At 44.9% G+C, this 24,244-nt stretch overlaps 11 protein-coding genes across 11 annotated transcripts; 5 read left to right on the top strand and 6 right to left on the bottom strand.

Moving 5' to 3' along the window:
* Positions 1 to 3,178: 3,178 nt before the first annotated feature.
* On the top strand, positions 3,179 to 4,246 carry CCR75_002158 (uncharacterized protein; the record flags this gene model as incomplete). Its single annotated transcript, XM_067960257.1, has 1 exon — positions 3,179 to 4,246. The coding sequence occupies one exon, from the start codon at positions 3,179 to 3,181 to the stop codon at positions 4,244 to 4,246; it is 1,068 nt and encodes a 355-aa protein (XP_067816268.1).
* Positions 4,247 to 5,942: 1,696 nt separating this feature from the next.
* CCR75_002159 (uncharacterized protein) lies at positions 5,943 to 6,131 on the top strand (the record flags this gene model as incomplete). Its single annotated transcript, XM_067960258.1, has 1 exon — positions 5,943 to 6,131. One exon carries the CDS (start codon positions 5,943 to 5,945, stop codon positions 6,129 to 6,131), a length of 189 nt encoding a protein of 62 aa, XP_067816267.1.
* Positions 6,132 to 6,597: 466 nt separating this feature from the next.
* Positions 6,598 to 6,849, top strand: CCR75_002160 (uncharacterized protein; the record flags this gene model as incomplete). The annotated part of the gene is made up of 1 exon (XM_067960259.1): positions 6,598 to 6,849. One exon carries the CDS (start codon positions 6,598 to 6,600, stop codon positions 6,847 to 6,849), a length of 252 nt encoding a protein of 83 aa, XP_067816733.1.
* A 4,350-nt stretch (positions 6,850 to 11,199) lies between these two features.
* CCR75_002161 (uncharacterized protein) lies at positions 11,200 to 13,714 on the top strand (the record flags this gene model as incomplete). Its single annotated transcript, XM_067960260.1, has 3 exons — positions 11,200 to 11,579; positions 11,647 to 12,038; positions 12,318 to 13,714. 3 exons carry the CDS (start codon positions 11,200 to 11,202, stop codon positions 13,712 to 13,714), a joined length of 2,169 nt encoding a protein of 722 aa, XP_067816734.1.
* A 393-nt stretch (positions 13,715 to 14,107) lies between these two features.
* CCR75_002162 (uncharacterized protein) lies at positions 14,108 to 14,638 on the top strand (the record flags this gene model as incomplete). The annotated part of the gene is made up of 1 exon (XM_067960261.1): positions 14,108 to 14,638. One exon carries the CDS (start codon positions 14,108 to 14,110, stop codon positions 14,636 to 14,638), a length of 531 nt encoding a protein of 176 aa, XP_067816731.1.
* Positions 14,639 to 14,758: 120 nt separating this feature from the next.
* On the bottom strand, positions 14,759 to 15,766 carry CCR75_002163 (uncharacterized protein; the record flags this gene model as incomplete). Its single annotated transcript, XM_067960262.1, has 1 exon — positions 14,759 to 15,766. One exon carries the CDS (start codon positions 15,764 to 15,766, stop codon positions 14,759 to 14,761), a length of 1,008 nt encoding a protein of 335 aa, XP_067816732.1.
* A 248-nt stretch (positions 15,767 to 16,014) lies between these two features.
* On the bottom strand, positions 16,015 to 16,916 carry CCR75_002164 (uncharacterized protein; the record flags this gene model as incomplete). The annotated part of the gene is made up of 2 exons (XM_067960263.1): positions 16,015 to 16,061; positions 16,112 to 16,916. The coding sequence occupies 2 exons, from the start codon at positions 16,914 to 16,916 to the stop codon at positions 16,015 to 16,017; spliced, it is 852 nt and encodes a 283-aa protein (XP_067816729.1).
* Positions 16,917 to 17,071: 155 nt separating this feature from the next.
* CCR75_002165 (uncharacterized protein) lies at positions 17,072 to 19,207 on the bottom strand (the record flags this gene model as incomplete). Its single annotated transcript, XM_067960264.1, has 7 exons — positions 17,072 to 17,672; positions 17,729 to 17,823; positions 17,890 to 18,598; positions 18,661 to 18,694; positions 18,750 to 18,850; positions 18,872 to 18,981; positions 19,040 to 19,207. The coding sequence occupies 7 exons, from the start codon at positions 19,205 to 19,207 to the stop codon at positions 17,180 to 17,182; spliced, it is 1,710 nt and encodes a 569-aa protein (XP_067816730.1). The 3' UTR covers positions 17,072 to 17,179.
* A 414-nt stretch (positions 19,208 to 19,621) lies between these two features.
* Positions 19,622 to 20,470, bottom strand: CCR75_002166 (uncharacterized protein; the record flags this gene model as incomplete). Its single annotated transcript, XM_067960265.1, has 1 exon — positions 19,622 to 20,470. One exon carries the CDS (start codon positions 20,468 to 20,470, stop codon positions 19,622 to 19,624), a length of 849 nt encoding a protein of 282 aa, XP_067816727.1.
* Positions 20,471 to 21,038: 568 nt separating this feature from the next.
* On the bottom strand, positions 21,039 to 22,577 carry CCR75_002167 (uncharacterized protein; the record flags this gene model as incomplete). The annotated part of the gene is made up of 1 exon (XM_067960266.1): positions 21,039 to 22,577. One exon carries the CDS (start codon positions 22,575 to 22,577, stop codon positions 21,039 to 21,041), a length of 1,539 nt encoding a protein of 512 aa, XP_067816728.1.
* Positions 22,578 to 22,639: 62 nt separating this feature from the next.
* CCR75_002168 (uncharacterized protein) lies at positions 22,640 to 23,698 on the bottom strand (the record flags this gene model as incomplete). The annotated part of the gene is made up of 6 exons (XM_067960267.1): positions 22,640 to 22,980; positions 23,056 to 23,153; positions 23,220 to 23,285; positions 23,344 to 23,463; positions 23,501 to 23,590; positions 23,641 to 23,698. 6 exons carry the CDS (start codon positions 23,696 to 23,698, stop codon positions 22,753 to 22,755), a joined length of 660 nt encoding a protein of 219 aa, XP_067816726.1. The 3' UTR covers positions 22,640 to 22,752.
* Between the last annotated feature and the right edge of the window lie 546 nt (positions 23,699 to 24,244).

Below are 24,244 nucleotides of genomic sequence, written 5' to 3'. Positions count from 1 at the left end.
ATTTTTCACTAAAAAGTTTAAACACGTCTTGCTGTAGTACACAATGTATTAAGCAAACCATTCCAGTACTCACATAGTTATTTCCGTACCTGTTCCATGAGAACAAACATACGTAAGACTTCTCCGTGCTCCATGTAGTCCATTGTTCGCCGAAACGTATCTGTAATTTCACCATTAAGCTCACGACACTTGACCACATCGCAACCGAGCGGGTGAGTTAAAAATGTATTTGTGACCCTTTTCATGCTTGATTACCTTATTCTCAAGATGTAAATTGAGGCATTGCTCCATGGTCTTGTTAAAAGGCACGCATTCGAACATAGTTGCCTGCGAGGATGATGAATCAACTTCCGTGTTTCGCATTGATACACCAGACCTTGAAAAGTTGCGATGTTTACGTCTACCCATCTTCATCTCTAGCTCATCTGTAAGTAACTTGGACCAACACAGCTTAGGTTGCTTGGAGTTTGACAAGAAATCAATAGGCGAATACTGTTTGTGTTGCATCAATCGATTCTTCAGCTGCCGACTAGCCACTGCCTCGTTTAACAACGGTATCACTGATAGTAAGAATTTTGGTACAAGAGATCGATCGATTTCATAAGGGGCCAGCGACTTTAGACCCTCTTGAAATGTTTGATTTTGCGTGCCAATGGAAGAAGTATACGTGCTTGCAGAATTTGATTCAACAAAAAATAATTCGTCCTCCCATTGAATAGTCTTAAGATGCCCTCGTTCAAAGACCGTCCGATTAAGTAAATCCAAGGCGGATTTAATGTCCCAATAAATAGATGTAACAGCAAATCAAATCGTGATCCATCATTTTTAGTGCTTGAAATCGCCGCGGTGCTTTCAACATACTCAACTATCATCATGTCGTACAACGCATCAAGGACGCACTTTGCTCGTGCAGCACGCTTCACTTCATGCCAATGTCGATTGGACAAGCCTTGAAAGCATTCCATTAAAATACCTTTCAGCCACGATATCATATTGAAAACCTCTCTCAAACCACCATATATACCAAGCAAAGTCGGTTGACGCATCGTCATTCCTGACCAAGGACGAGAATCTTTCGCGGTTGTAGTGTAAATTTGCTGCTCTACTAGTTGAATTTTATACACAAACTCTTTTAAAATCTCAGCCACGGCATTAGCCAAACCTTCAAACGTCACACAAGGGGGCTGCTCGTAGTAGTTTCGCATCTGACGAATAAATTCATGAAAATCTTGAAGCATTTGCAACTCCGAGGCAGCTCGCGCAAACATGTTCAATACGTGTGTAAATGCAAGAGGCGAAATGTGTCCCAACGCCACATTTCGTGATTGACGAGATCTTTTTACGATCTTTGTTTGGAAATCGATGCTAAAGACCGAGGGTATTGGTTTGAAAGCAATAAATTCAAACAATAGCGAGTTGACTCCATGCAGCACCTCAAACACCATACCAACAGCAGTTTCCTCATGAATGAGTCGGTTAGGCACGTACTTCTTGGGTACTTTAAGCGTCTGAATCACTGTTTCACAGAGCAACCACGGTCGGTCGAAACTAAATCGAACCATATCTCGTTTATTTATTGCGCAGGTTGAATCATCATATATTTTGTTCTCGCAAACAGTTGCCTCTGGATAGTACCGACATAAGATCTCGTTAAGCTGCGATTCGTCGTTGACTAATTCAACTTCTTTGTGCATTTCCATCGTCTGCTCATCTGCTTGCTTCTGGCACTTATCTAGTATAACAATCGCTTGTTTAGCAGTCCCTGCATCGTCCAGTGTTTCAACCTGTCTTTTAGTCTTCTGTTGATATAAATCAACGCGACACTCCTTTTGCACTGCGTCTCCATCTGCGCTACTCATCTCCCAGTCGCTTTCGTCGTCGTCACTGTCCTTCCAGGATTGAAGCCATTCGTCATTAGTAGCGATTTGAGACAACTCCGTGACCATTTGCTTTTGCAATGCATCTTGCTGCTTGAATTTAAGTTGCTCCTGTTGTAGCTTCGCCGTCCATTTGCTCGTCAAGTCCAAATCCAAAGCCACTTCCTCGTCTGTGGCCGTCATCGGAGACATCGCCAGCTCCAACAATAGCTTTAACACTTGGTAATCACATTTTGAAGCCAATTGCGATACTTTTTCAGCTCGATCTTCTAGCAAATGTAAGTGAAATTTAGTGGCAAGCGCTTGAATTTGAGCTTGGACGTCCTGAGGCACAGTATCCACGAACCGATGCGAGTACAGCTGATCTACAATGCGGTCAGCATGCAGCAAAAGCGTCTCCTTTGAGAATGAACACTGTTCCTCACTATGTGCGTGTACAATTCCATTTAAACGTAAGAAAAGCTTCCTGGCGAGCGGCCGCCACTCGCGTGTCCATGCCGGCACCGGCGTCATTAAAAGTTAAAAGTCATTAGTGACATTAGTGACACACGACGTGAAAGTTGAAATGCAAATGGCTACATGAGCAAACAATGCGAGTATACAAATTTGGCATTACTATGCGGCATAATCCTATCTTTCCAAAGTGGCATTAAGTCAAGAGGCGAAGCCAAGCACAAAATTGGAGATTTTGACTAGAATAGCCTCCTCTCCAAAAATCGTCTTTGCAAGCGCTTGAGCTGTGGCAACATCAATGTTATAAAAGCCCTCGTCGTCATCTTAAAGCTTATGCTTCTTCGAGTCTCACAAGTGAAAAGGCTCCGCATTATCTCAGTGTTGCCTCAAAAAGTGCGCAGTGATGCTTTGAACTCGACCTGCTTGCTTATTTACAAGCAACGAACTTCGAACATGCATTAAAAGATATCTTAGTTCAATATTCGAATTTTGCCACAATATTGGTATTCTTAAAAGTTACAATCATCCTTTCGCATTTCTAGAAGATTGCTGAAGCAGTCTTGGTAGCCATTAGAAAATACTCTGCAGGACTTGCATCCTCTTCACAGTCCAAATTGGTCCGGAGAGGCCTAATCCAAGCTGTACTAATATTATAGCATATAACTTTTGGCAAAGCAAGATGCATGCCAATGGCACAAAAGGGATCCACGTCGTGCAGCTTGCCTCGCTCACTCCAACTTCGAATAAGAAGAATGTTCGAATTCGAGATTTTGCCGGTGACCTCAAACCTCATAATAGATGGCTTCACTTTCGATCGATTAAAACATTCTTTTAAATAAAATTTAAATATGGGTGCGACCGAGGCTGGATGGAGCAAGCAAGAGACGCTGAAAGCGTTCCAGGATGCGGGTAATCTTAAATTTCTGGAGCATATCAATCTCTCGAACACAGACAAGTGCTCTGAGACCGCGCCCGTCTACATTTTCTACATACGCGGCTTGCAGTGCGCACGAGACACTCGCCTAGCCTACCACATTTGGGCCAATTATGCTGGCCGCCACCAATTTCACTTATTTACGGGTCAGCCCAAGAATGATTGTATTAACGCTACTATTTACATATATGTGGCCGACTTGGATGCGACCGAAAAAAGCCTCGCATCTGTGGCCGACGAGCTTAAAGGCACCAAGTTTTCTATTAAGCGCGTTAATCGCGGCTTTACGTCAACGATTGACTATCCGTTAGAGATGTGGCACGAGTTGTTTGACGCGAACGACTACGATCACCTCGAGGTAACTGACCCATATGGTAACAAATTGTGTATCAACGTGACGCCGCGCAATTACAATTCCATTAATTCATCGCTGGGCAAGACACTTCCCATGACAAATGGCGTTGCTGAAATGCCTCAAGGCTTTCCATTCATGCTGTACCCCTGTCGTCCTGGAATAGCTCAGGGTATCTCCCGCTTTTTCGAGTATTATCTTGGTGCCAAGACGGTGGTTACTAAGAAAAACGGCAATGTCGAGCTGTATCGTACGTCGGTATTCTGCGGCCCTGTCCAGTCGATCATCTTTGATGAGCAAGAGTCCGAGACGAACAGCAAAGGCGAGTACGACGGGCATCACTTATGTATCCATATTGATCGATTTCAAGAGTTCTACGACAAGGCATATCAAGATTCAATGCAGTGGAATAATGTGCGATTCTTTGACCGCTGCGATACCTGGTTTGAAGCTAATCGCGATCAGCAATACCGCATTTTGCACTTGGTTGACCCGATTGACAAAACATTCCTCATGTCGTTTGAATTAGAGATTCGCTCGGCACAGCATTTCCGCTATCTCATCCATCGAAGCGACGTAACTGAAAAGCAAGAAATTGCCAACGAAGAGCTTCGCAAAAAGAATTTGTAGATTCCAGTTGCCATATTTTTACGATTACGTTAATGTCAATTGTGGAACGCAATATATTCAACATTTCTCAAATCGGCGGCGCATCGTGCATGAGCCCTTAAGCTGTTGCTTGTCGCACTTTTTGCCTGGTATGGATGTAGTTAAGCACGACGTTTTACATTGTTCGTGGGATTGCTCTCCTTCCTTTAAGAACATTCTAATTCCATGATGCAAACATTTACGCATACATGCGTCGGTCTTTCAAATCGATTGTCACAGGACAATCTTTTACATTCGGGCTCTTTATGAACGATGAAGTTTAAGTTTTTGTATATGTGTGTTGTTAATTCAGCGAGTGTAACGGGCTAAAGTTGCCCTAATGTTACACAGTCCCCATAAAGTACATTTGGTACTTAAGGGGATGGTCAATTACTAAATAATAGTAATTAGACCCAACACTCGGGTGTGGTGCACATTTGTGACCAACCCTTGTGGATGTGATGCACATTGGTGCATTCACATTAAGAGGGATGACGCCCAGCGTCATCAGTTACGCGAGGTATCTATAAAGATAGGCTCGTAATACATATTAAATGATATCTATAGAGATAACATTTTAATTGGTAAAAATAGGTATTTGTATTTAATTCTATTAAGTATAAATCAGTCTGAAAATTACTACCTACTTGGGAAGTGCGCACGAGGAGACGGATTACCGCTCCCGTGACGACACTTAACCAGAGTACTTAGTGTGTTGGGTGAGGTCGCTAACGCGCCCACCACAACTACCTCACTGCACGCAAGAGAAGCAGGTGCAAACCGCTTCCTCGCTGTGCTAGGGTGTGTGCTTAAGTAGAGCGTGGCCGCATTACGACGTGCCCGCCTACAGCGAGCCTTTATCGCTTAACATTTCGCTGAACGAAGCAATGACATTTACTTTGGAGTACGTAAAGTATCCATTCTTTCAGCACGAAATAATTATTGTAGCCGGATCTAATCGCTTCGAAAACGTTTTTGAATTTGTGACTTATCAAAGGCTCTACATCGCAATTTTTGAGCATCCACGTGTCTGACGACTTTTTTGCAATCGTCGGACAGATGCTTACAATCTCAAAACTTTTTGATCGATATCCCGGCAAAGTTAGGACCATTATGTAATTTGACACAAATATTGAAGATGCTACCGATAGACGTCATGACCGACAAACTCTCGTCCAACATTGCAAGTACTGCTATAAGTTGGTTAATTGTGCTCCCACTGGCATGGTGCTTGCTGGCTCCTTCCAGCAAAAGTTACGCGTCTCTGCTTGATACTCGACAATTAATACTCCTGCAGCTGATTAGTCTGCGGAATAAATAGACATAATGGCCTATACCTATTTATGGATAAGAATTCAGGACATTACTATAAGCTCCAGACACACAATCATAACGTGTCTCTGCACTTAGTGATGAGGTTCTCCTCATCACCTTGAAGTTAAAGTGACAAATGATTTGTCACTTAGAGCCCTAGCCAACGACCAAACTGTTACTTGGTGATTTGCTAGGCACACCGCTGATCGACATCATTGGATAACATATTTGTGCCTACGGGCAAAAGGAGAACCCATTTTGCTTCAATCGCTGGGGAGTACCCAATACGATTCTGCTTTCAACTCTTTAAGCGTACGAAGATGTGCTCAAAAACCAGTTTGAAAACTTTCCCAGAGAAACGAAAATGTGCTACTTTATGGCCGACATACTCGGAGAAGGTATCATTAAGGCCGGCAATGAGAAATGGTACAATCAGCGCAAAGTCGTGAGTAAATTGTTCACGATGCGCGCTTTGAAAGACTATGATGCATACCATTCAGCGTCAATTGGTCGTTCTCGAGCGTTTCTTTCATGGAGCAGCCGAGACGAATGAGACTGTGGAGTCCTTTGCTGTAACAACTCCTTTATCGACTAAGGCATCTTTCGCCTTTTAAATCGATTTACTATGGAAGTATTCGAGGAGATCGGCTTTTAGGTGCACATGAATTGTCTAAATTCGGAAGTGAAGCACCCGTTTTGAGATGGCATTTGACCGCATTCAGCAGTTGTTAATTCTGCGATTCATTAGACCAATTTAGTTTTGGAGGAAAATCGATCACTTCCTCCATGATTTGGAAAAGGTCAAGTTTTTAAAATCATAAATGCCACGCTTCGAGCGGGCTGTTTCAGTGCCACACGAGCGAGCAAAAAGGAGCGTATGGTAGCAGCGAATGAAACTGCAGCGAATTCTTAGTGTTGGAGCTGAGCGCCTCGGGAAACAAGATATGCATGTTATCGGCATTGTCACCAGACACTTTAACAGCATGTCAGCAAGGATGCAGTGAACGACACTGTGCTTTATGACCTCACGTTTGTTGCAGTTGGGACGTTGGTGGATTTGCCAATGTGTGCTTTCGGACGAATGTTTGAAGTTTGGGGCCCCACCGCCGCCGAGTTTAAGCCAGAACGATGACTTGACACTGGCAAACTCATTGCTGTCTCGTCCTCTAAATCTGTCGCTTTCAATGCTGGCCCGCGCCAATGCCTTGGGAAAGAATGCTGATTGTTGCTTCCAAGCTGTCCAAATATCACGTCGAGTTGGAGAGTCCTAAGACTCTAACGTACGCTGTCTCATTCACACTTTCGTTGAAAGGCAATTGAATGCGCTTAGGTCAAATATAACCTCCTTTCCATTGACAATCGTCCTCAGCTCGGTCGATCCCTTTTTGGTCACTCGAACCATCGTGTTGTTTGCCGCGCGGCACGATTGATCACAATCAATTGCATTCTTGAGCATTTTCACATCTTTTACAAGGTGCACGCTCGAGCCGCTGTCCAATATCCACGAGTCGGAGTCAGCTTTTGTACCAGTACCAATGGCTAACGCGACTCGGTTTGAAGTCGCATTTTCACCACTTCGTTGCTTGGGGCACTTGACTTTAGACTTTAATGTGGCCAGTTCTCACCGCATCCGTAACATGTACGTGTCTCGGTACTTGACACCCTAGCGACAGATCTTCCTCCGCGCCCGACTTGATCTCTTCTAGGGCCGTTGGGGAATTGACCTGCTTGCTCGCGGCTTGCTCGTCCCGCTCGGCTGCTTCCTCCTTCGACCTTCGGCTTCCCCATGCTGATGTCGAAGTCTATTGCAAATGCAACAAGCTCAGCGGCTTGCACTAGATAGTCCGTTCGATGCGCATTCAGCCTTGTCAACATTGCAGTCTTGATTTGTCCAGGCGCTGACGTGCAAAGGCATTCCAAAACACTCTGCTCTGAGTTGCCAGATCGCTCCGCCACGTAGACCAGGTACTGGTAATGCTCAGGCCATGTCTTGCTGTGCTCCTTTTCTCTCGTCATGAGCTCGATCCCTTTCGTAGATGTATAGGAGTCATGTACAGCATCAGCATGCTGTTCATGACGTTCTCAAGTGTATTCGACACAGCAGACCATACAGGTAGCATCTTCTCGTAGTAGCTGAGTGCTGGGCCTTCCAGCTTACCGCTCAATGCAAGAATCTTGAACCCCTCCGGCCAATCACCCCCGCTCATCATATGTGCTGCGCCAAGACGCTGCAGGAAACGCATTCTCCATGCTATAAAGTCAGCGCCCACACCTGGGTAAGTCTCCTTACCCGTGAACTTAGCAAATCCATGCCAGTGTTGGTCTCGAGGCTTAGGTATCTTCAACCCATAACCGTCTGGTGTCGCAAAAGGTTGCGACGGATCGGGCGGCTGATACCGCTCGTCTTGTTGAGGCGGCTGATTGGGAGGCGCGCGCATTCGTTGCGGCGGCTGGTGAGGCGGCGGCATGCGTGCTTGCTGCATGGGCTCATCGAGCGAGCCCATCCTCATTCGACGGTCACGCGCTTGTATAAAGTCGGTAAACGCGCTTGATCCATTGAATGGGTGCTCGTAGGGTGTTGTAGGCGTAGCTTGAGCCCCGCGACTCATTTGATCTTGCACCTTCAGCTGATTTTTCATGAGCTGGACTTGCTGCTGCGCCAACCCTGCGAGGAGTCCCTCAAGTCTATACATTCGCTCAGAGCTCGCATCGGAGACACAACCGCTCTATCTTGGGCCTCGGGCGAGCCCGGGACCGATCGCGTCTCCTCGTCCAGCACGAACGGGTCAGCGACCACGTTGGGAATGGTTGCGTCCGTTTCAGCGGCAACGCGTGCCTGGGCGTGCTGATGAGTAGGTGAGTTGTTTGCGTTTGGGCTCATAACCTGTTGAACAAGGGCTTAGAGGTAGAAGGTAAATTGAAAACTAAATGTATTTGAGCTTGTGTCTTTAATTACCTTCGCTGTCCGTTACATTTGCTGTCCGTAACCTTGAATCAATCCTGCGCAGGTTTCTTTAAATCACCTTGCCCATCCCAAATCGTCGCTTCGTTCCACCATCAGTTATGTCCTGTCCTATCAACAGTCGCACCCTGTCACATCAGTAGTCGCACTGTTTTTACAGGTCTGCATGCGCTTTCCTTCTTGCCAACGTGTGGTGCTAAGCGTGTTAGGCGCAAGCATCACGAATGGTGCACTTTATCGCTCTGTTTTGCCGACAGGCGTCTTTATACTCTTGCTTTGCTGCGTAAGATCAAGATCTTTTTCATTGGCAGAAATACGCGATATCATTTCGTATGCCAGCTTGTAGCCTATAATTTCGAATTTGCCGACACAATGTTGCTTTCTGACTTCGACGTTTTGGTAGACGTCGGGTAGACAAGTTAAGTTTAGCTTGCTAAGCGCCTTTATGCGCGGCACAGCAGTAAATATCGTATTAAGCTAAATTTTTTTACAAAGAACTCAATTAGTAGTCCAGATTCGACTGCATCGAGCATGCGCTCGTCCTCGTCTCGCTGGACTTGCAAAATTGCTCTTGAAGTAAGGAGCGTCGCAAGTTCCTTGCGATAACGTCGTCGTCCTTCCGTAGCCAACGATTATTCACGACTATTGCTACGATTCTGTCGCGACCGGCGTTTAAGCTGACTGGTGTTAGCGGGCGTGGCGCAGTTGGTTTAGTCATTAGAATCATAACCTGTCGATGGGATGTGTGCATGGAATGCTTGAAGTAAACATATTTTATGTCTTTGGCTCGCTACTCTGTGCTTTAAGCTTGAAATCATTTTGAATTGAACATGTTTTAGGTCCTTGGTCGCTTCTTTTGTCTACGAGTGATGATCATTCGGTTGGTGCTGCTATGCTCGGCAACATCGGCACTCTGAGTGTTCCAAAGCTCAAGCCGGCCAAGCTTATGCACGGTGCAACAGCAATAATGCAGCAATGTGCGATGTTTCACAACGGACCACGATGGAGCTCAGTAAGCGCGAGCTCGCTAATCTGTGCTTAGAGCTTGAGACCAACTAGAGCCTTTGAGAAGTTACTGACGTTATCAAGTGGATACATTTCCAGCGCAATTGTGGGCACAATCACGTCGTCTGTCTGTGAGATTTGCTCACGCAAATCGTGGTAGTATTATAGCCTGATGGCAGATGACCGAGCCGTATCATTATCAAGCGCCCCAGTTGTCTTCCGTCAAGTTGTTGGCACAGGTTACCGAACCCTACATCGAATGGGAAGAAACAGGTGTGGTCGATGTGGAGCCTTTAATGAGGGACACTTCGGGCCGAGAACCGTTGTTGTGGTAGAACGGCAATCACATTGTTGCGCTGGAGATGGATAAAAATTCACAACTCCACCTGTGATAACGTACTGGCGTCGATTCGCGTATCCTGTGGCGCAGCCATGGGCCGGATCTGTCCAGGAAACCTTCGTTTGTGTATGGCCACAAAGCATGCTCCTAGCATTGCCACAGTGTCTTTGGGTGGTGAAGAAGATGGTTCTGATAGTGAAGAAGAGGAAGAAGTGCACATATATAATTACATTGAGCACAAGGCAACATAAAGTTATTTTTGTTCACGTCGAACGTTAACCATTATTCATTTGTTGCATTCTTCCTATTCGCCTTACATTTTTGAATTATGTTTCGGTCATTTGTGCGGTCACGTCGTTTGTTTCTGCTGTGAATTTTGGATCTGAGTTATCTGATTTGTCAGAAATGGGATGTGTCGTACATATAACAAAAGGGTGTGGTACGGATAACACTGGCCTAAATAAGTTCAGTTCTCATTTCGATCTTAAAGCGTGCCTTCCTAACGCTTGCGCATTGATGCATTGATCTCTGAGAGATAGGAACCTTTTAAAGGCAGATACTTTCGAGCACTGCCGACTTGTACTGCTTCAGTACAAGCCCACTTTGCACTGCTTCGGTACAAGTGGTGACACACGACACCTCACGTACACTAGTTAGTGCAGAGAAGACTCTCTTTAACATGCTTGCTTTAAAAGAGGGTTAAAATAAACCGTATTTAATATAATTAAGTTCTTCTGTTTCTATCTATTTACTACTAACTTAATTATATATTCATACAGAACATGTTATGAAGTCTTATTTGTCTCTCTCTTTGCGCGCGTCCAGTGCTGACTGGACCGCGGAGCAAGTAGATGTAAAGGTTTATATCTAATAGTGAGTAAGCTTTCGAATGTCACTATGCAAAGTAATATTTATAAACTATTATCTACCTTTAGATTATATATTTATCAACAACCTTTTAAAGTGTTAATAATGTAACAAACGATACACTCCGTTACAGAGATTATATACCTTAGAAAGGCTTCTATCTCGCACAGATCCTGAATCCCTTGAACTAGGATTTACTAAGCTCTACGACTCGCTGAGTTGCTAACCTGTTAGTTCTATAGAAATATGCGACTCTATGAGTCTATAAGTCTTTCTCTGACTTAAGGAGCGAGGACCCCGCCAATATAAATAAAAATAGAAAGTTTTAAGGAGAGAATTTAGAGTAGTTTTTGTGTTATGCCATTTAGTTAGCTAGAATATGAACATTAAGAGGCTTGTACAACCTGTGGGTGACCTGAAGGTTGTCAAACTATGATAACGCATAAAATGCTACCTCGTGCAGTGCGGTGCAAGGTGCCTGTGCTGCAGCGCCTGCCACGAAACTCGCTAACTACCATCTCGTACCAAGAGGAAAGAATCTTCCTTTGGCAACAGGAATTTCAGCGGCAGCAGGTAGCGCAGGTGCAGGCCACGCAAGATGTCCTGACACGTGGCGAGTCACTAGAGTTGGCTGTACACGTTCCGGCTGGCCAAATCTTGGCCTTTCGTGGAGTGGCTGGTGCATCGACTTCTATCGATGTATTAAAGCAATTGCAAGAGTCAGGACTGCCCAAATTCCAAGCGCTGGCTGCTCTGAACAAAGACACGGGCGAATTAATCGACTTGCGAACGCCGCTCCAACACTCTGGAACGCTCCAGTTGCTCGAGTATGGTGCTTGCTTTCATGGTTACTGAACTACACCCTTACGTAGTTTCATTATTGTCTATAAATAGCTTCTCGACTGATGAAGGCAAGAGGATTTTCTGGCACTCATCGGCCCATGTGCTGGGTCAAGCGCTCGAGAACAAATTTCAGAAACAAATTCGACTTACGGACGGCCCAGCTCTCACGGAAGGAGGATTCTTTTACGAAATGTATCTACAGGACAAAGCTACCGTTTCCGAGGCAGATTTTGACGACATTTCGCGACGGATCCAGAAAATTGTAAAGGCCAGACAGCCCTTTGAACGACTCGAAGTAACCCGCGAATTTGCTGAAAAAATGTTCACGTACTCGGAGTTGAAGCGCGAGATGCTTCACAAGATACCAATGGATGCAAGTCTTTCGTTGTATCGTTGTGGCTCCCTTATTGATCTTTGTCGTGGGCCTCACGTTCCTCATACCGGTACGTGGACACTCTATTTGTTGCATGTTGGACCATACGTTGCGATCAAAACACAGATCGTAACACAGCCGTGAAACGTTGTGTTGCTATTTAGAGAGGCTTCTTGCTAGAGTGCTCTCCTCGCTTGGTCCTATAGTATTTCGTCGATTGAATTACTCGCCCTCTTTCTCGAAATGAGTGTTGGTGAGCTACACGTTGGCACACATGCGAGGACTTTATTGTAAAAGAGTGGGGAATGGACTTGAATGTTTTAACTATTTGTGTGCTTGTGTATCCTAGGAATGTTGTCATCGTTTGCAATCACACGATGTGGGGCGTCGCATTGGGAAGGCAAGGAATTGTTACAGCGTGTCTATGCGATTTCGTTCCCCACAAAAGCACAGCTCAACGAGTGGCATCACTTGCAAGAAGAAGCCAAGAAGCGGGATCATCGAAGTATTGGCCGTGCGCAGCAGCTCTTTATGTTCCATCCTCTCAGTCCGGGGTCGTCATTTTTCTTGCCTCACGGGACTCGAATATTTAATACACTGGCCGACTTTATTCGCCGAGAGTACCGCCGTCGTGGCTACGAGGAGGTGATCACACCATTGATCTATAAGAAGGAGCTTTGGGAAATTTCTGGACACCTGGAAAATTATTGCGAGGATATGTTTATGGTGTCCCAAGGCATTGTGGCTGAAGACGACGGTAGCGACAATAAACAAGCTCTCGGCGACAAAAAAACCGTTGACCAATTTGGACTCAAGCCAATGAATTGTCCAGGACATTGTTTAATGTTCCGAGAGGCAAAGAAATACTCGTACCGTGATCTACCCGTACGCTTTGCGGACTTCTCGGCGCTTCACCGTAACGAAGCATCCGGGGCACTCACGGGACTCACGCGTGTAAGGCGCTTTCATCAGGACGATGCACATATCTTTTGTACGGCTGCACAAGTGCAATCTGAGATTTCGCACGTTTTGGACTTTATCAAATACGTTTATGGCGTCTTCGACTTTACACTACAATTGCGTCTTTCGACGCGTCCGGACAAGTTTATGGGGGAGTTGGAGCTGTGGGATGATGCGGAAGACCAGCTGCGGGTGGCTTTAGACGAATTTGGAGAGCCTTATACTGTTAATGAAGGTGATGGTGCGTTCTACGGTCCCAAGATTGATATTGTCGTGACGGATGCGTTAAAGCGTCAGCACCAGTGTGGCACGATCCAATTAGATTTTCAACTTCCGATTAATTTTGAGCTCGAGTACGATGGACCTGACGGGAAGGCGCATGCGCCTATTATCATTCATCGTGCCGTGCTTGGATCGATTGAGCGAATGATGGCGATCCTTATTGAGCACACGGGAGGCAAGTGGCCTCTGTGGCTCAGTCCTCGACAAGTGGCCGTGTTGCCGATTGCAGAGGCGCATCGTGATTACGCCCACAAAGTTGCTGCGAAGCTGCAAACAGCTATCCCTTCTGGACTATGTGTGAGTGTAAAAGACGATAGCAAGACTTTGAAAAAGCGAGTGCGTGAGGCACAAGTGGCGGGATACAATTATATTGTTGTGGTTGGTGACAAGGAACAGGCATCGGGAGAGGTGAATGTTCGCACACGGGATAACCAAGTACACGGTGCTAAGCCTCTGACAGACTTTATTGAAAACATAAAGGCTGCTATCGACCGAATGGAATGATTGGCATTCCACACACGAAAGCATTGTTTTCTGTAAATAGAGAAGACAGAATAGAGCATATAACTTTAGGCTATATAATATTTTCCTTTAGTAGTAGTAACACGTGAAAAGTTGCGGATGTTCCAACCTTTTTGATTATTAAGAAATAACTAAAAGTGTTGTGCTGTCTAACAAGCTATGCACCACAAGGGCAGTAGTGACGTTTTAAGAAGATTTAAAAGCACAACCAAACAAGAATCTCTCCATCTTACAGGCGTCCCAGGGATATATAAAGTCGCTTTTTAAATATATTATTAGGTATTGATTCGACAAGCCGTAATTTCTTTTTTATAATGGTCTTTGAATTGCGATACTTTTTAATCTTTCCGGACAGAAGAGAGGCAATTCGTTACAATGTCGGTGTCACTGGACCAGTCGGCGGATGCCGAATTCCTGCGATTTGTGGCGCGCTTTTGTGGCGTGAGCCTGGGCTCAGCTGCCTCGGGTCGCTTGCGTGTCCGTCTAGGCAAGATGAATGAGCTGTACGAGCCATCCACGATCGCCAAGTATCTCGCACGCTCAGCCGATCGCGAGAACGAGCTTCTGGGTCAAACGCCTTTGGAGCGTGCGCGAGTGGCGATGTGGATTACTTTTGCGCGCAATATCCAGCGCTGCCCGCCTTCAAGTGTATCTGCTCACTTGCAAATGTTGGAGGAGTATTTACAACAGAAAACATACGTGGCAGCTAACCGAATAACACTTGCCGACGCCTCGCTCTTCTACACGCTCTACGCCACCGTGCGCGACTTCTTGCCAGCGCAACGTAACCAGTTTGTCAACCTCATTCGATGGTTCGACCAGGTACAGCATACAGCAGGTGTTCAGGGCTTTCGCAATTTTGATGTCATTGATATCTCGCCCTCTCGTATCGCCTTCACGGCTTAATAAGAGGCTACTTTACAACGAAATTTACATCCGTGAAGTGACAATAAAACAGTTTTTTATGAAAAAAACCGTGAAGTTTTGATCGCTCTATTCTCTTTAAAAAGTAGATACATTACAGCCTTACGTGGACTTTCGTTTTTTCTTGGCAGATTGGCGCTGTTGTTTTTCAACTATTTTCTTTGCTAGCGACTTTTTCGCCTCCTCGCCCTTGTTCCAATACTGACCGTCGCGCTGACGAAAACTTGACTTTGGTGCACTTCCAGCTACGTCTAGACTGATAAGCACCATGCGATCACCAATTTTCATGCCACTACGACGGGCAGCGGCGAGTGCTTCGGCTTCGTTTGAAAATTCGACATAGCCAAACCCTTTCAGCTTTTTCGTATGATTCCAAAAAGGCAAGCGAACACTTGTGATCGTACCACAGGAAGCTAGCGCTTCACGTATCGTGCCTTCCTCGACCTCGTACGGAAGCTGCTTAATGTACACAGTGCGACATCCCTTGATGGCCTTCTTTAAGAGATTCTGACTCTTTTCTTTTAGTGCCAATTCCACAGCACGAGGAGCTTCCGCTCTACGAATCGAGAGGTAGCGATTAAACAAATACTTGCCGTCCATATTGAGCGCCTTCTCAAGAGCTGCTTCTTTGTCAAACACCACGTGCGCATAGCCTCGAGGTTTTCCTGAGTCCTGGTAGCGAGGCATACGCACTTCACGCACGGTTCCGCAGGACGATAAATGCGTCACCAAGTCTCCTTCTGTAGCTTGGTATGGGATGCCTTCGACATAGACCGTGGCCTCCGTTTTGCGATCCACCTCCTCTTGAAAGTCTTCATCTAATTCCTTCCTCTCCGTATCCATATTCTGCGTTCCAGAAGCTACGTCTTCATCGAATTTACGTAACAATGACCTCTTATCACCTTCGTTTTGCTCTGCATCGGACTCAATTTGTTCAAGCTCTGCGTGCTCTGGGGCAGGACGAAACATGGCGTTCTCGACCTCATTGTCTCCGCTATCGGAATCACAACTTCTCTCAGAAGTTGTAGACGATGATAAATCAGTAGAATTCAAGGCTTTCGTGTTGTCAGCGTCGCGGTTGCGTTTCTTGCTTTTAAATAACGACGCCATGGCTATTGATGCGTAATGGAGCCCAGTCAATTTTATTTTGTAAAATAAAAACTGTATTACAAATATCATGACGATGTATCTGCGGTTTATCCTAAAAATCACAATATTTACCGAGTTTATGGTGCATTTTCGATCAATTTGTAAAAAGCAATACAAAAATTGGCAAATAAATTGATAGTTGTTTATGCAAGAGCTGACTTTGTTGAAAGCTTTACTAAATACAAATCTTGTCCTTTCATCCTTAAATTTTACGTCATCTTTAGCTGTAAAATGTCGCCGCCCTTTGATTTTCTTGCTTAAATCTCGAAAAAAATAGCATTAACAATAATGCTACAATGTGTGCACCCAGCAGCCCTCCGTACCAAAACGGGGCCCATGGTGTGTCTAAATCAAGAAAAGGATAGGGCCAAAAGCCTCTTGCCACAGTTCCATGTACAATCCACGCAAAGACGGCGTACAGCGACGGCCAGCCCATAACAAGTGGCAGTGCATCTCTCGACACGAGATGTCTCGTAGCATGGAAGTCAATTTGTAATAACAGCACATTGATGCCATGTTGGCAATAGCTCACTCCATTAAGAATTTGCTCGGGATGTCCGATCTTGATTGCGTATGGATATAACACCGTCCAGACTACGCCGCAAATGAGCAACGATGTGGCAAGACAAAGATCTAGTAGCAATTCAAGGTCTATCCATGGTATCCCACTGTCTCTCATGATTCTCTGTCGACCGGCAAAGGGACTGCCTGTTCCATCATCACCAGTGTCCACTAAGGCCGTGTAGATCGCATTTCTCTCATTCAATTGACGTTGCCGGTGACGTTTCGTGCGCCAAGCAGCTCCTCCAAAATATAACCCCTGCAGAGCAAAGTTCCACGACGTATAGAAGGCCAGACATCGGCCTCTAGTGCGGAAAATATCCCATATTTGCACCAATAAGAAGAATATTGCAGCCCCAACTCTAAACGCCAATATAGCTCGTAAAGACCAGCAGCGCCGTGGTTGCAATAAAGCAGCAGGCTCATTAGAGAGAGGACGGGAATCGGCGCGTCCAACGCGAAGCGTTATCAACCAGAACGAAGTACAAAGCGCTGCTACCAGCTCTGCCGCCACCACAAGCGTCTCCCATTCTTCCTTGAAAAATGGCATGGATTCTAAAAAAAGGGAATGAGTTGTGATTGGCTAAAGAAAGGTTAAATCGACTTCAAGTGTGTTTTCTTCATGTCCAAAAATTAAGATGTTTTGCCACGATACGACTCAATTGTTTTAGCAATGCGGAATAATATAAAAAGGCAAATCGAAAGGGTGTGACCAACAGCAACATTTTTAATAGTAGCAAAAAGCTACAGTATTTACACTGTAAATATTAATCGATCTGGTGTCACTTCATGTCCTTTACCTCGGCCCAAAATTCATTCCTTGTCTCCCGCTCTCTTGGCTCCCTCCGCCCGGTAAACTTCTACTTGCGAAAGAGTGGTAGGTCTGCTAATATTACTACTGCTAGTAGGGTCAGCTGTCACACCTTGTGCACCATATAAAGTAAACAACGGTGGCCGGCCTGCGATTGTTTCGCCGCTTTTGGCATCTAAATCAGGTGCATCATCCGTAAGCAACACCCCGCTTGGCGATGTGACCGATTGCTCGTTCGATGCATCCGACAACTGTGAGCTTCGGCGATCGCTGAGTCGATTGTCGATCGAGTCTTGCGACTGGCTTGATCCCGACAGACTAGAGGAAGTCATTGTAATGCTTTCGGATATCTTTCGTTCCTCCTGGATTCGCTCATTCACTTGATGATACATCTTTCGTATCATACGACCCGTCTCTTTTTGGTAATTATACAGCTGGCGACCCAATCGAGCTTTTCTTTCAAGTTCGACTAGATCCTTTTTGGACGGTGGAGTCCTATACAGCAGAAAAGAACTGGCGTTAGTGTGAGTGCAGACCATTATTTTTAGCACATTTTGATGACTTGCACTTGCGGTCGATCTTGCTGTTGGGTTTGAAAAGCCTGGCTTTCTTGATCGACCTTATACTGTCGCTTAAGTACTTGGATCTGACAATATTAACAGAGCATCAGCAACAAGAGCAGACGGAAAACTAACAAAATAGAAAAAAATACCTTTGCTTCCAATTCGATAATGGTTCGTACTTGTGGAGGCATCTTGGGGTCATTCGCTATATGGTCAAGGGTTACTTTCAACGTGTTGCACTCTTGTCTTAACACGCCTTCATTCTTTCTCGCTTCCTCATCCTTCATTGCCAGATCAGCAGCAGCTTGATCCTTTATCTTTTCAAGCTCGTCCTCGTAACCTTTTTTTAATGTGGCAATTTCGTTTTCGCGAGCTTGCTTGAACGTCTCGCATTCCTTCTGCAACATTTCCAGCTCCTTATTTGCACTTGTCAATTGTTTCGACTGCCTATTCAGAAGGATCGCATTTTCAGCAATCACATTTTTTAGTTCCTCGTTTTGTTCTTGAAGCATGATGAGGGTGCTTTTTGAAGCCAATTCAGCAGTGTGCTGGCATCTCGTGCTAGCTGCTTTAGCTGAAAGAGATGGTGTTTCCTCGCTAGCTTGCGCTTTGTGTTGTTTGGTAATGAGTCCTTTGCCTGATGCTTTATGCGGCTCGTCATATCGCAATTGTTGGCTAATGATCAGTCGGCGACGTTTTTTTTCTGGCCGAGGACGCGGAGGCGACACTGCATTTGTTGGGCTTTGCGTACTTTGTAGCTCCTCATGAACGCGCTTACGCGTGCGACTCGCCACTGACATTTCGTCTGCACTCAGTCGCGCATGAAGCTCCTCATTCTGGTCCGTCAGTCCACTTGGACTGCAAAGTCCGTTAAAATACGTTATTTGAGCATTAGAGATACTAATAATGCAGCTACTCACATGATCTCGAATTTGTACGCGAGCTCCACTAGATCTGTCAAATCGGTTAATCCTTATTCATACGACGCACAAGTAGCACCAACACAAACCTTTGGAATCAGGGGGTGTGAAGTGAATCACATAGCCATTCTTGAGCGAACTTTTTTGGTGGTACCCGATCTTTTGAAGATTTACCCAGATACCGTAGCGGCTATTTCACAGACATTCAAACATTAGATCGAATACTGAGGCCATAATTTTCATGTCAAGGGACCTTAGGTCCTCAATCTCCACAACAGGCGCTTTACTGTCATCCGTACCGAGCAATCTGATGATACAATGCTGTACACGATAAATATGAGGCTTTAAAGATGCATCAGATTGAGCATTAGTGTCGCACCACGCTGCTGATAAACTTTTTAGGAATGTGGATGTCACTTCGACTAGCGACACGTCCGACGCAGTGCTTTGAGCGCAGAAGATTATACTTCTCAGGCATCGTATCGCTTGGCTTTTTTGTTAGCAACACGAGCCGCCCCCAAGGTAGCAGCTTGGTTGGCGACAACATGGCGAACGCTTTGACTTATCTATTGCTACAGCGAGCAGAAAATTCTTCATATTTGCGATTGGCTAGATGCCAAAATTTGGAGCTACGATGTTATTTTCTTGAAGATAACGTTATGAATTTACAATGTGAGTCATTAATTAATAAGGTTTATAGTGCATGTAATTGATTGGTATTTTAAGAAATAACTACTTTTTTTTAAAACCAGCTTAAGAAACCAAATTTTTAACATCAAATCGAAAATAATCAAAATCACCACATCATAGGAAATTTTCCTCTCCAACACCTATGTATTGCTAAAATAATGTCTTGAGTTTCGTCCATAGAAGACACGACGCTCTATAATTTTCCATTTCGTAACAAAACTTGTGATAAATGAGCATAGAAGACACCACGCTCTTAATTTTCCATTTCATATCAAAACTTGTAATGAATGAGCATGAGAGTTGCTGCCAGGCTAAGAAAAACATGCGAAAGTGCGTTGTGGTTAAATTTGTCCTTGCTGGGGGCCCATACAAGGCCCTGAATGAGACCGCCAACAAGCTTAATGCCATACACGAGCAGCTCATTGCTTGAGTGGCTCCATTCCCAGTTCCACGTCATGAAACAGGCAACGGGGCCAAATAGTATAACAGGAATAAAGCCGGCAAAGAGAAACACCGCATGCATGCTCATACTTGCCCATACAGCTAGCACCACGTAAAGCACAGCAGCCAATCCAATGATAAGGTAAGCCCATGTCTCGGGCAGATGACGACTCGCGGCTAGCGACAGCAGCGCAAAGTTGGTGAAAATCGAGCAAGCCAGTACAAATCGCCACAGTATTTCGATCATCTTATCCACGTTAGCTCTGCTGAGCTTTATACCGAAAACACGCGCAGTGTGCACCAAATGCGTTTCCTGCTTGTGCGCAATATCGCGCATGGCTTCATATGCAACATGGTGCAACAGGCCACCAAGCGCAGCTGAGATGCCTAGGGCCATAAAATACATAACGTACCAAGACAATTCACCCTTGTCCGCAGCAGCAAAAAGAGTAATGTAAACAGCAAAGGCAAAGCACTGTACGGCCAGCAAGTAATCGGTAATAAAGCACGCTGGCTGCGCATCCCACTCCTCTCCAGTAGCATCGCGATAAGCCCAAAGCGACCAGTTCTCAAGATCTGCCACAGCTTTTCGGCAAGCTTGGGCGACAGTGGAGGCGGTCGTTCTATTCGCCGCGAAGCGCTTGAGCTGCGAGGTCGGCGTCAAGAGGTCTGAGCTCATCGTTTTCCGTGTGAGCGAGAGCGAGTTGTAAAATATGTGCCGCCAGTTTCAATTCCGTATACCGCCTTCAAAGTAATTTCGACTGATTAATTAAAAGTATTTTTTAGTTTCGTGTGGGAATTGCAACTACGTGAATTAATGGTGTGACAAATACGCTTTTCCACGCTGAAACTGGAATATTTTCGTCGTATTATTGGGCATAAGCTTAACCTCTACTATTTCGAGTGCATACATTCGACATTCGAGACAACAATGTAAGTTACGTGTCAGAAGTGACGGAATTTTAGGCTAAAGAGCTGCCAGTAGCGTTAGCGGGAATAGAACTCACAAATTATGCGTCGTTTCCTGAAGTAAATGTTGGGTGGGGTGTAATTTGAAATTTCACGTCAACGATATCATTTTTTTGAAATTGAATAGTTTTTTAGGGAATAAAAATTATTTCTGTAGTAGAATCTGCTATTTATTATTGGAGAAACTGCCGCGGCAAAAATGAGTGCTTCTATTAAAGTGACAGTGTGTCATTCAGCTGGTACAAAATCCAGATATAATACTTACGGATCTAAGTAATCTAATGAATACGGAAGCGCTGGACGAGAAAATTGTTCGTTCGTGGTTCTTTCCATTGGATTTCAACGTCAAGAAAGCGCGGATTTTCAGCATTTCGACGCAACCACCACTTTCCATCGACGGTATCTCCCTTCTGTACTTTAAATGGCTTGGGCACGTGAAAAGAAACCTGGTGCCAATGGGTCGGCGTGCCCTCGACTCCTGTAGTAAAAGACTCGGGACAATAGCAATCGCGCTCAAAAGCAACATCAAAACTAGACACGAAACCGTGCATGGTAGCATCTCTTGTAATCGACAGTGTAAAGCTTGCGTGGAAATCGAGATCATCGTATTTGACGTGTTCAACTTTGATTTCATATAGCAGCTCGCGACTTGAGATGATGTCCTCTAATTGAACATCTTCCACAATTGCATCGGATATAGAAATTTTAGACTTTATTGCTTTCATATCAAAGCCATACACATCATCCCAAAAACTAAAGCGCTTTGTTGAGTCCTCAATGGCCTGAATGAACATACTGCACTTGTCTGGGAATAGGTGACCACCCGGAGCAAGCCATTTGTCTCTCGCGAAGAGCACAGTGTCCAGCATCGATTCATACAACAGGCAGTAGCCCATCCACTCGGAAACAATTATGTCCACCTTATCCACGGGCAGATTCACCTCTTCGACTTTGCCGCAAAGTATAGTAATTGTATCGCTAAATCCGTTAGCCGCCACAATGTCGCGAGCCACGATCCCCATCTCGCTACGATCAACACCAATTACTCTGGCTGCGCCAGCCTGGGCTGCAAACATGCTTAAAATACCTGTGCCACAGCCAACATCGAGCACTACCTTTCCTTCAAACAACTTCGAATTATTAATAATAGCGTTCCGGTAGCCATCAGTGCGAATCCTGTCTGTGATCATCTCGCGGTGAATATTCGCGTGTGAGTACGAGTCAAAGTAGTACGTATCATTGTCCGCAGCATTCTCTATCGGTGCAGTGCCTTCCGGATCAATCACGAAATCCCGGACAATTTTTGAGTACTTCGTCAATTGCAGCTTCAGTTCCTGGTTCTCGAGCTGAAGCTTGGTGATCAAGTCTTCATTGTCGTCAGCAGCAGTTGTAGCAGACGGCACCTTCTTGCTTTTGCGCGTCTTTTCTATATGAATATCGGAATTTTCGTCGCTGCTATCGCTATGGCAGTCAAGACAGTAGAGCAGCGGATCGTCAGCCACCACAGGCTTGAAATACTCGTCCTTCTGAAAGGCAGCGCTACCTTCGGAAGCCAGTGTTTGTTGTATCTCTTCAGCAGAAACGCCGTTCAAGGTATTTCGACGCAAAAAATTAATCAGCTGGATGGTGCTGTAAGTGTCCAAGTTGCGCGTCGAGATCTCGTGGTGTAGCGAAAAGTCGTGCACCTCTCGCAAGTGTGTATGTAGCAGCTCTTCAATTGAAAACTTGCAAGTGCAGAAAACGCATTCAAAACTTGCGAGGAGACTGTCGTCTATCCAGTCATCCCACGTTTCGCTTTCCTCGCGATGAGCAGCCATACTTTTTGCGTACCAATGCCTTCCACCAATCACAGCAGTGATATGATTGGCCTAATGTGAACAATGGCTACAACTTTAAAATCCATCTGTTATGTTTTTAGTAATTTAAGATAAGCAATAATCAACACCTGAGCTATGCTGAGAACAGAACGACAGTCGAGCCAAAGTCCGTACTCTATGCGCAGCAGCCGTCTTTTCCCTGATCTTGAGACTCGTCTACATGAAACTTACTACCGTTCGCTACGTCTAATCTATCGTGCTCGCTCTCCGCTAATCGCTTCTGGATATCCATGGCAATTGAGCGGAAAGCTTCTTCAATGTTTTGATTGCTCTTGGCACTTGTCTCAAAAAATTTGACCCCAAATTCATCGGCCAAATCCTGGCCCTGCTGTGTTGTGACTGCCTAGAAAAAGGTTACGAAAAATTACATTGCACATTAGTTAAGAAAGCCACTCAACTCACTAAACCTCGCACATACTCGTTCCGAAGAATCTACATCGCACTTGTTGCCAATCAAAATTTTGTTGACATTAGATGATGCGTTTTGTCGTATTTGTGTCATCCAATTGCGAATGTCTACTCGAAAGAAATTCAGGAGCTCATTAGCGTGAACAGACTTACTTAAACTAGTATTGTTCGTACTCTGGAAGGAGTGATCGTCCGTAACATCATAGACTAGCAGGATTCCCATCGCACCGCGATAATAGGCTAGTGATGCTACAAATATTAGCATTTGCGAAAACTCTAGTCATATAGTGACACGCACCAGTCGTGATTGTCCTGAAGCGCTCCTGTCCCGCTGTATCCCATATTTGTAGCTTTATCCGCTTGCCATCCTCATCAATAGTCTTCACCTTGAAATCAATGCTGCCACGGACAATGTTGGCTACGTTTATACTTCAGATTGCACCAAGGATGCGCACCCGATCGTGGTGATAAAAGACGTCGTGAATGAGTCATCGGAGTAGCGCAAGAGCACGCAGCTTTTTCCGACACCTGATCCATATGGATGTCTGAGATTAGTCGAGATAAAAATTTAAAAGAAATATATCGTGGACTTTACCGCTGTCTCCGATTAGTAGGAGCTTTATAAGCAGATCGTACTTGCTGCTGTGCACCATATCGACGACGAATTGTGTATTGCAAAGAAGCACGTGTACCATTTGCGTGTACTACACCATAGCCTTAAAGCTGGTACATATCCTTAGGACAACTATTTATTGCTGCCCGATACCCAACAACTATTTTCAAAATAGTTTTTGTTAAATTTACATTTGAATAAACCACTCTAATTATCCCACAATTTTCCTTAAAAAATAAATATATCTAAACTCGCAATTTTTTTTATTACCACAACCTCTGTAAAGTGCACAAGAGTTTGAATTTATGAAGGCTACGCATTACTAGGACATACGACACAAGCACTTAAAGCACAAATTTCAACCTTTCTAATCCAAAAGAAAGAACAGGTCAAATCAGCGCAAAACTGCCACTAAGTTATTTGACTGCCCATTTTTTTGCCCTACGCTTCAATATAAGCATGATTAAAAATGGTGAACTGCTTGTCAAGAATGGTCAACATGACCATGAACAATAAAAAATGATTGCTGGGCATCCAATAGCACGATGACTTACTATTGGGGCAAAAAACTACCATTCAAGAACCC

Source organism: Bremia lactucae, linkage group LG4 (assembly GCF_004359215.1).
Source record: "Bremia lactucae strain SF5 linkage group LG4, whole genome shotgun sequence".
Lineage (NCBI taxonomy): Eukaryota > Oomycota > Peronosporomycetes > Peronosporales > Peronosporaceae > Bremia > Bremia lactucae.
This window is presented reverse-complemented; position numbering and strand designations above follow the sequence as displayed.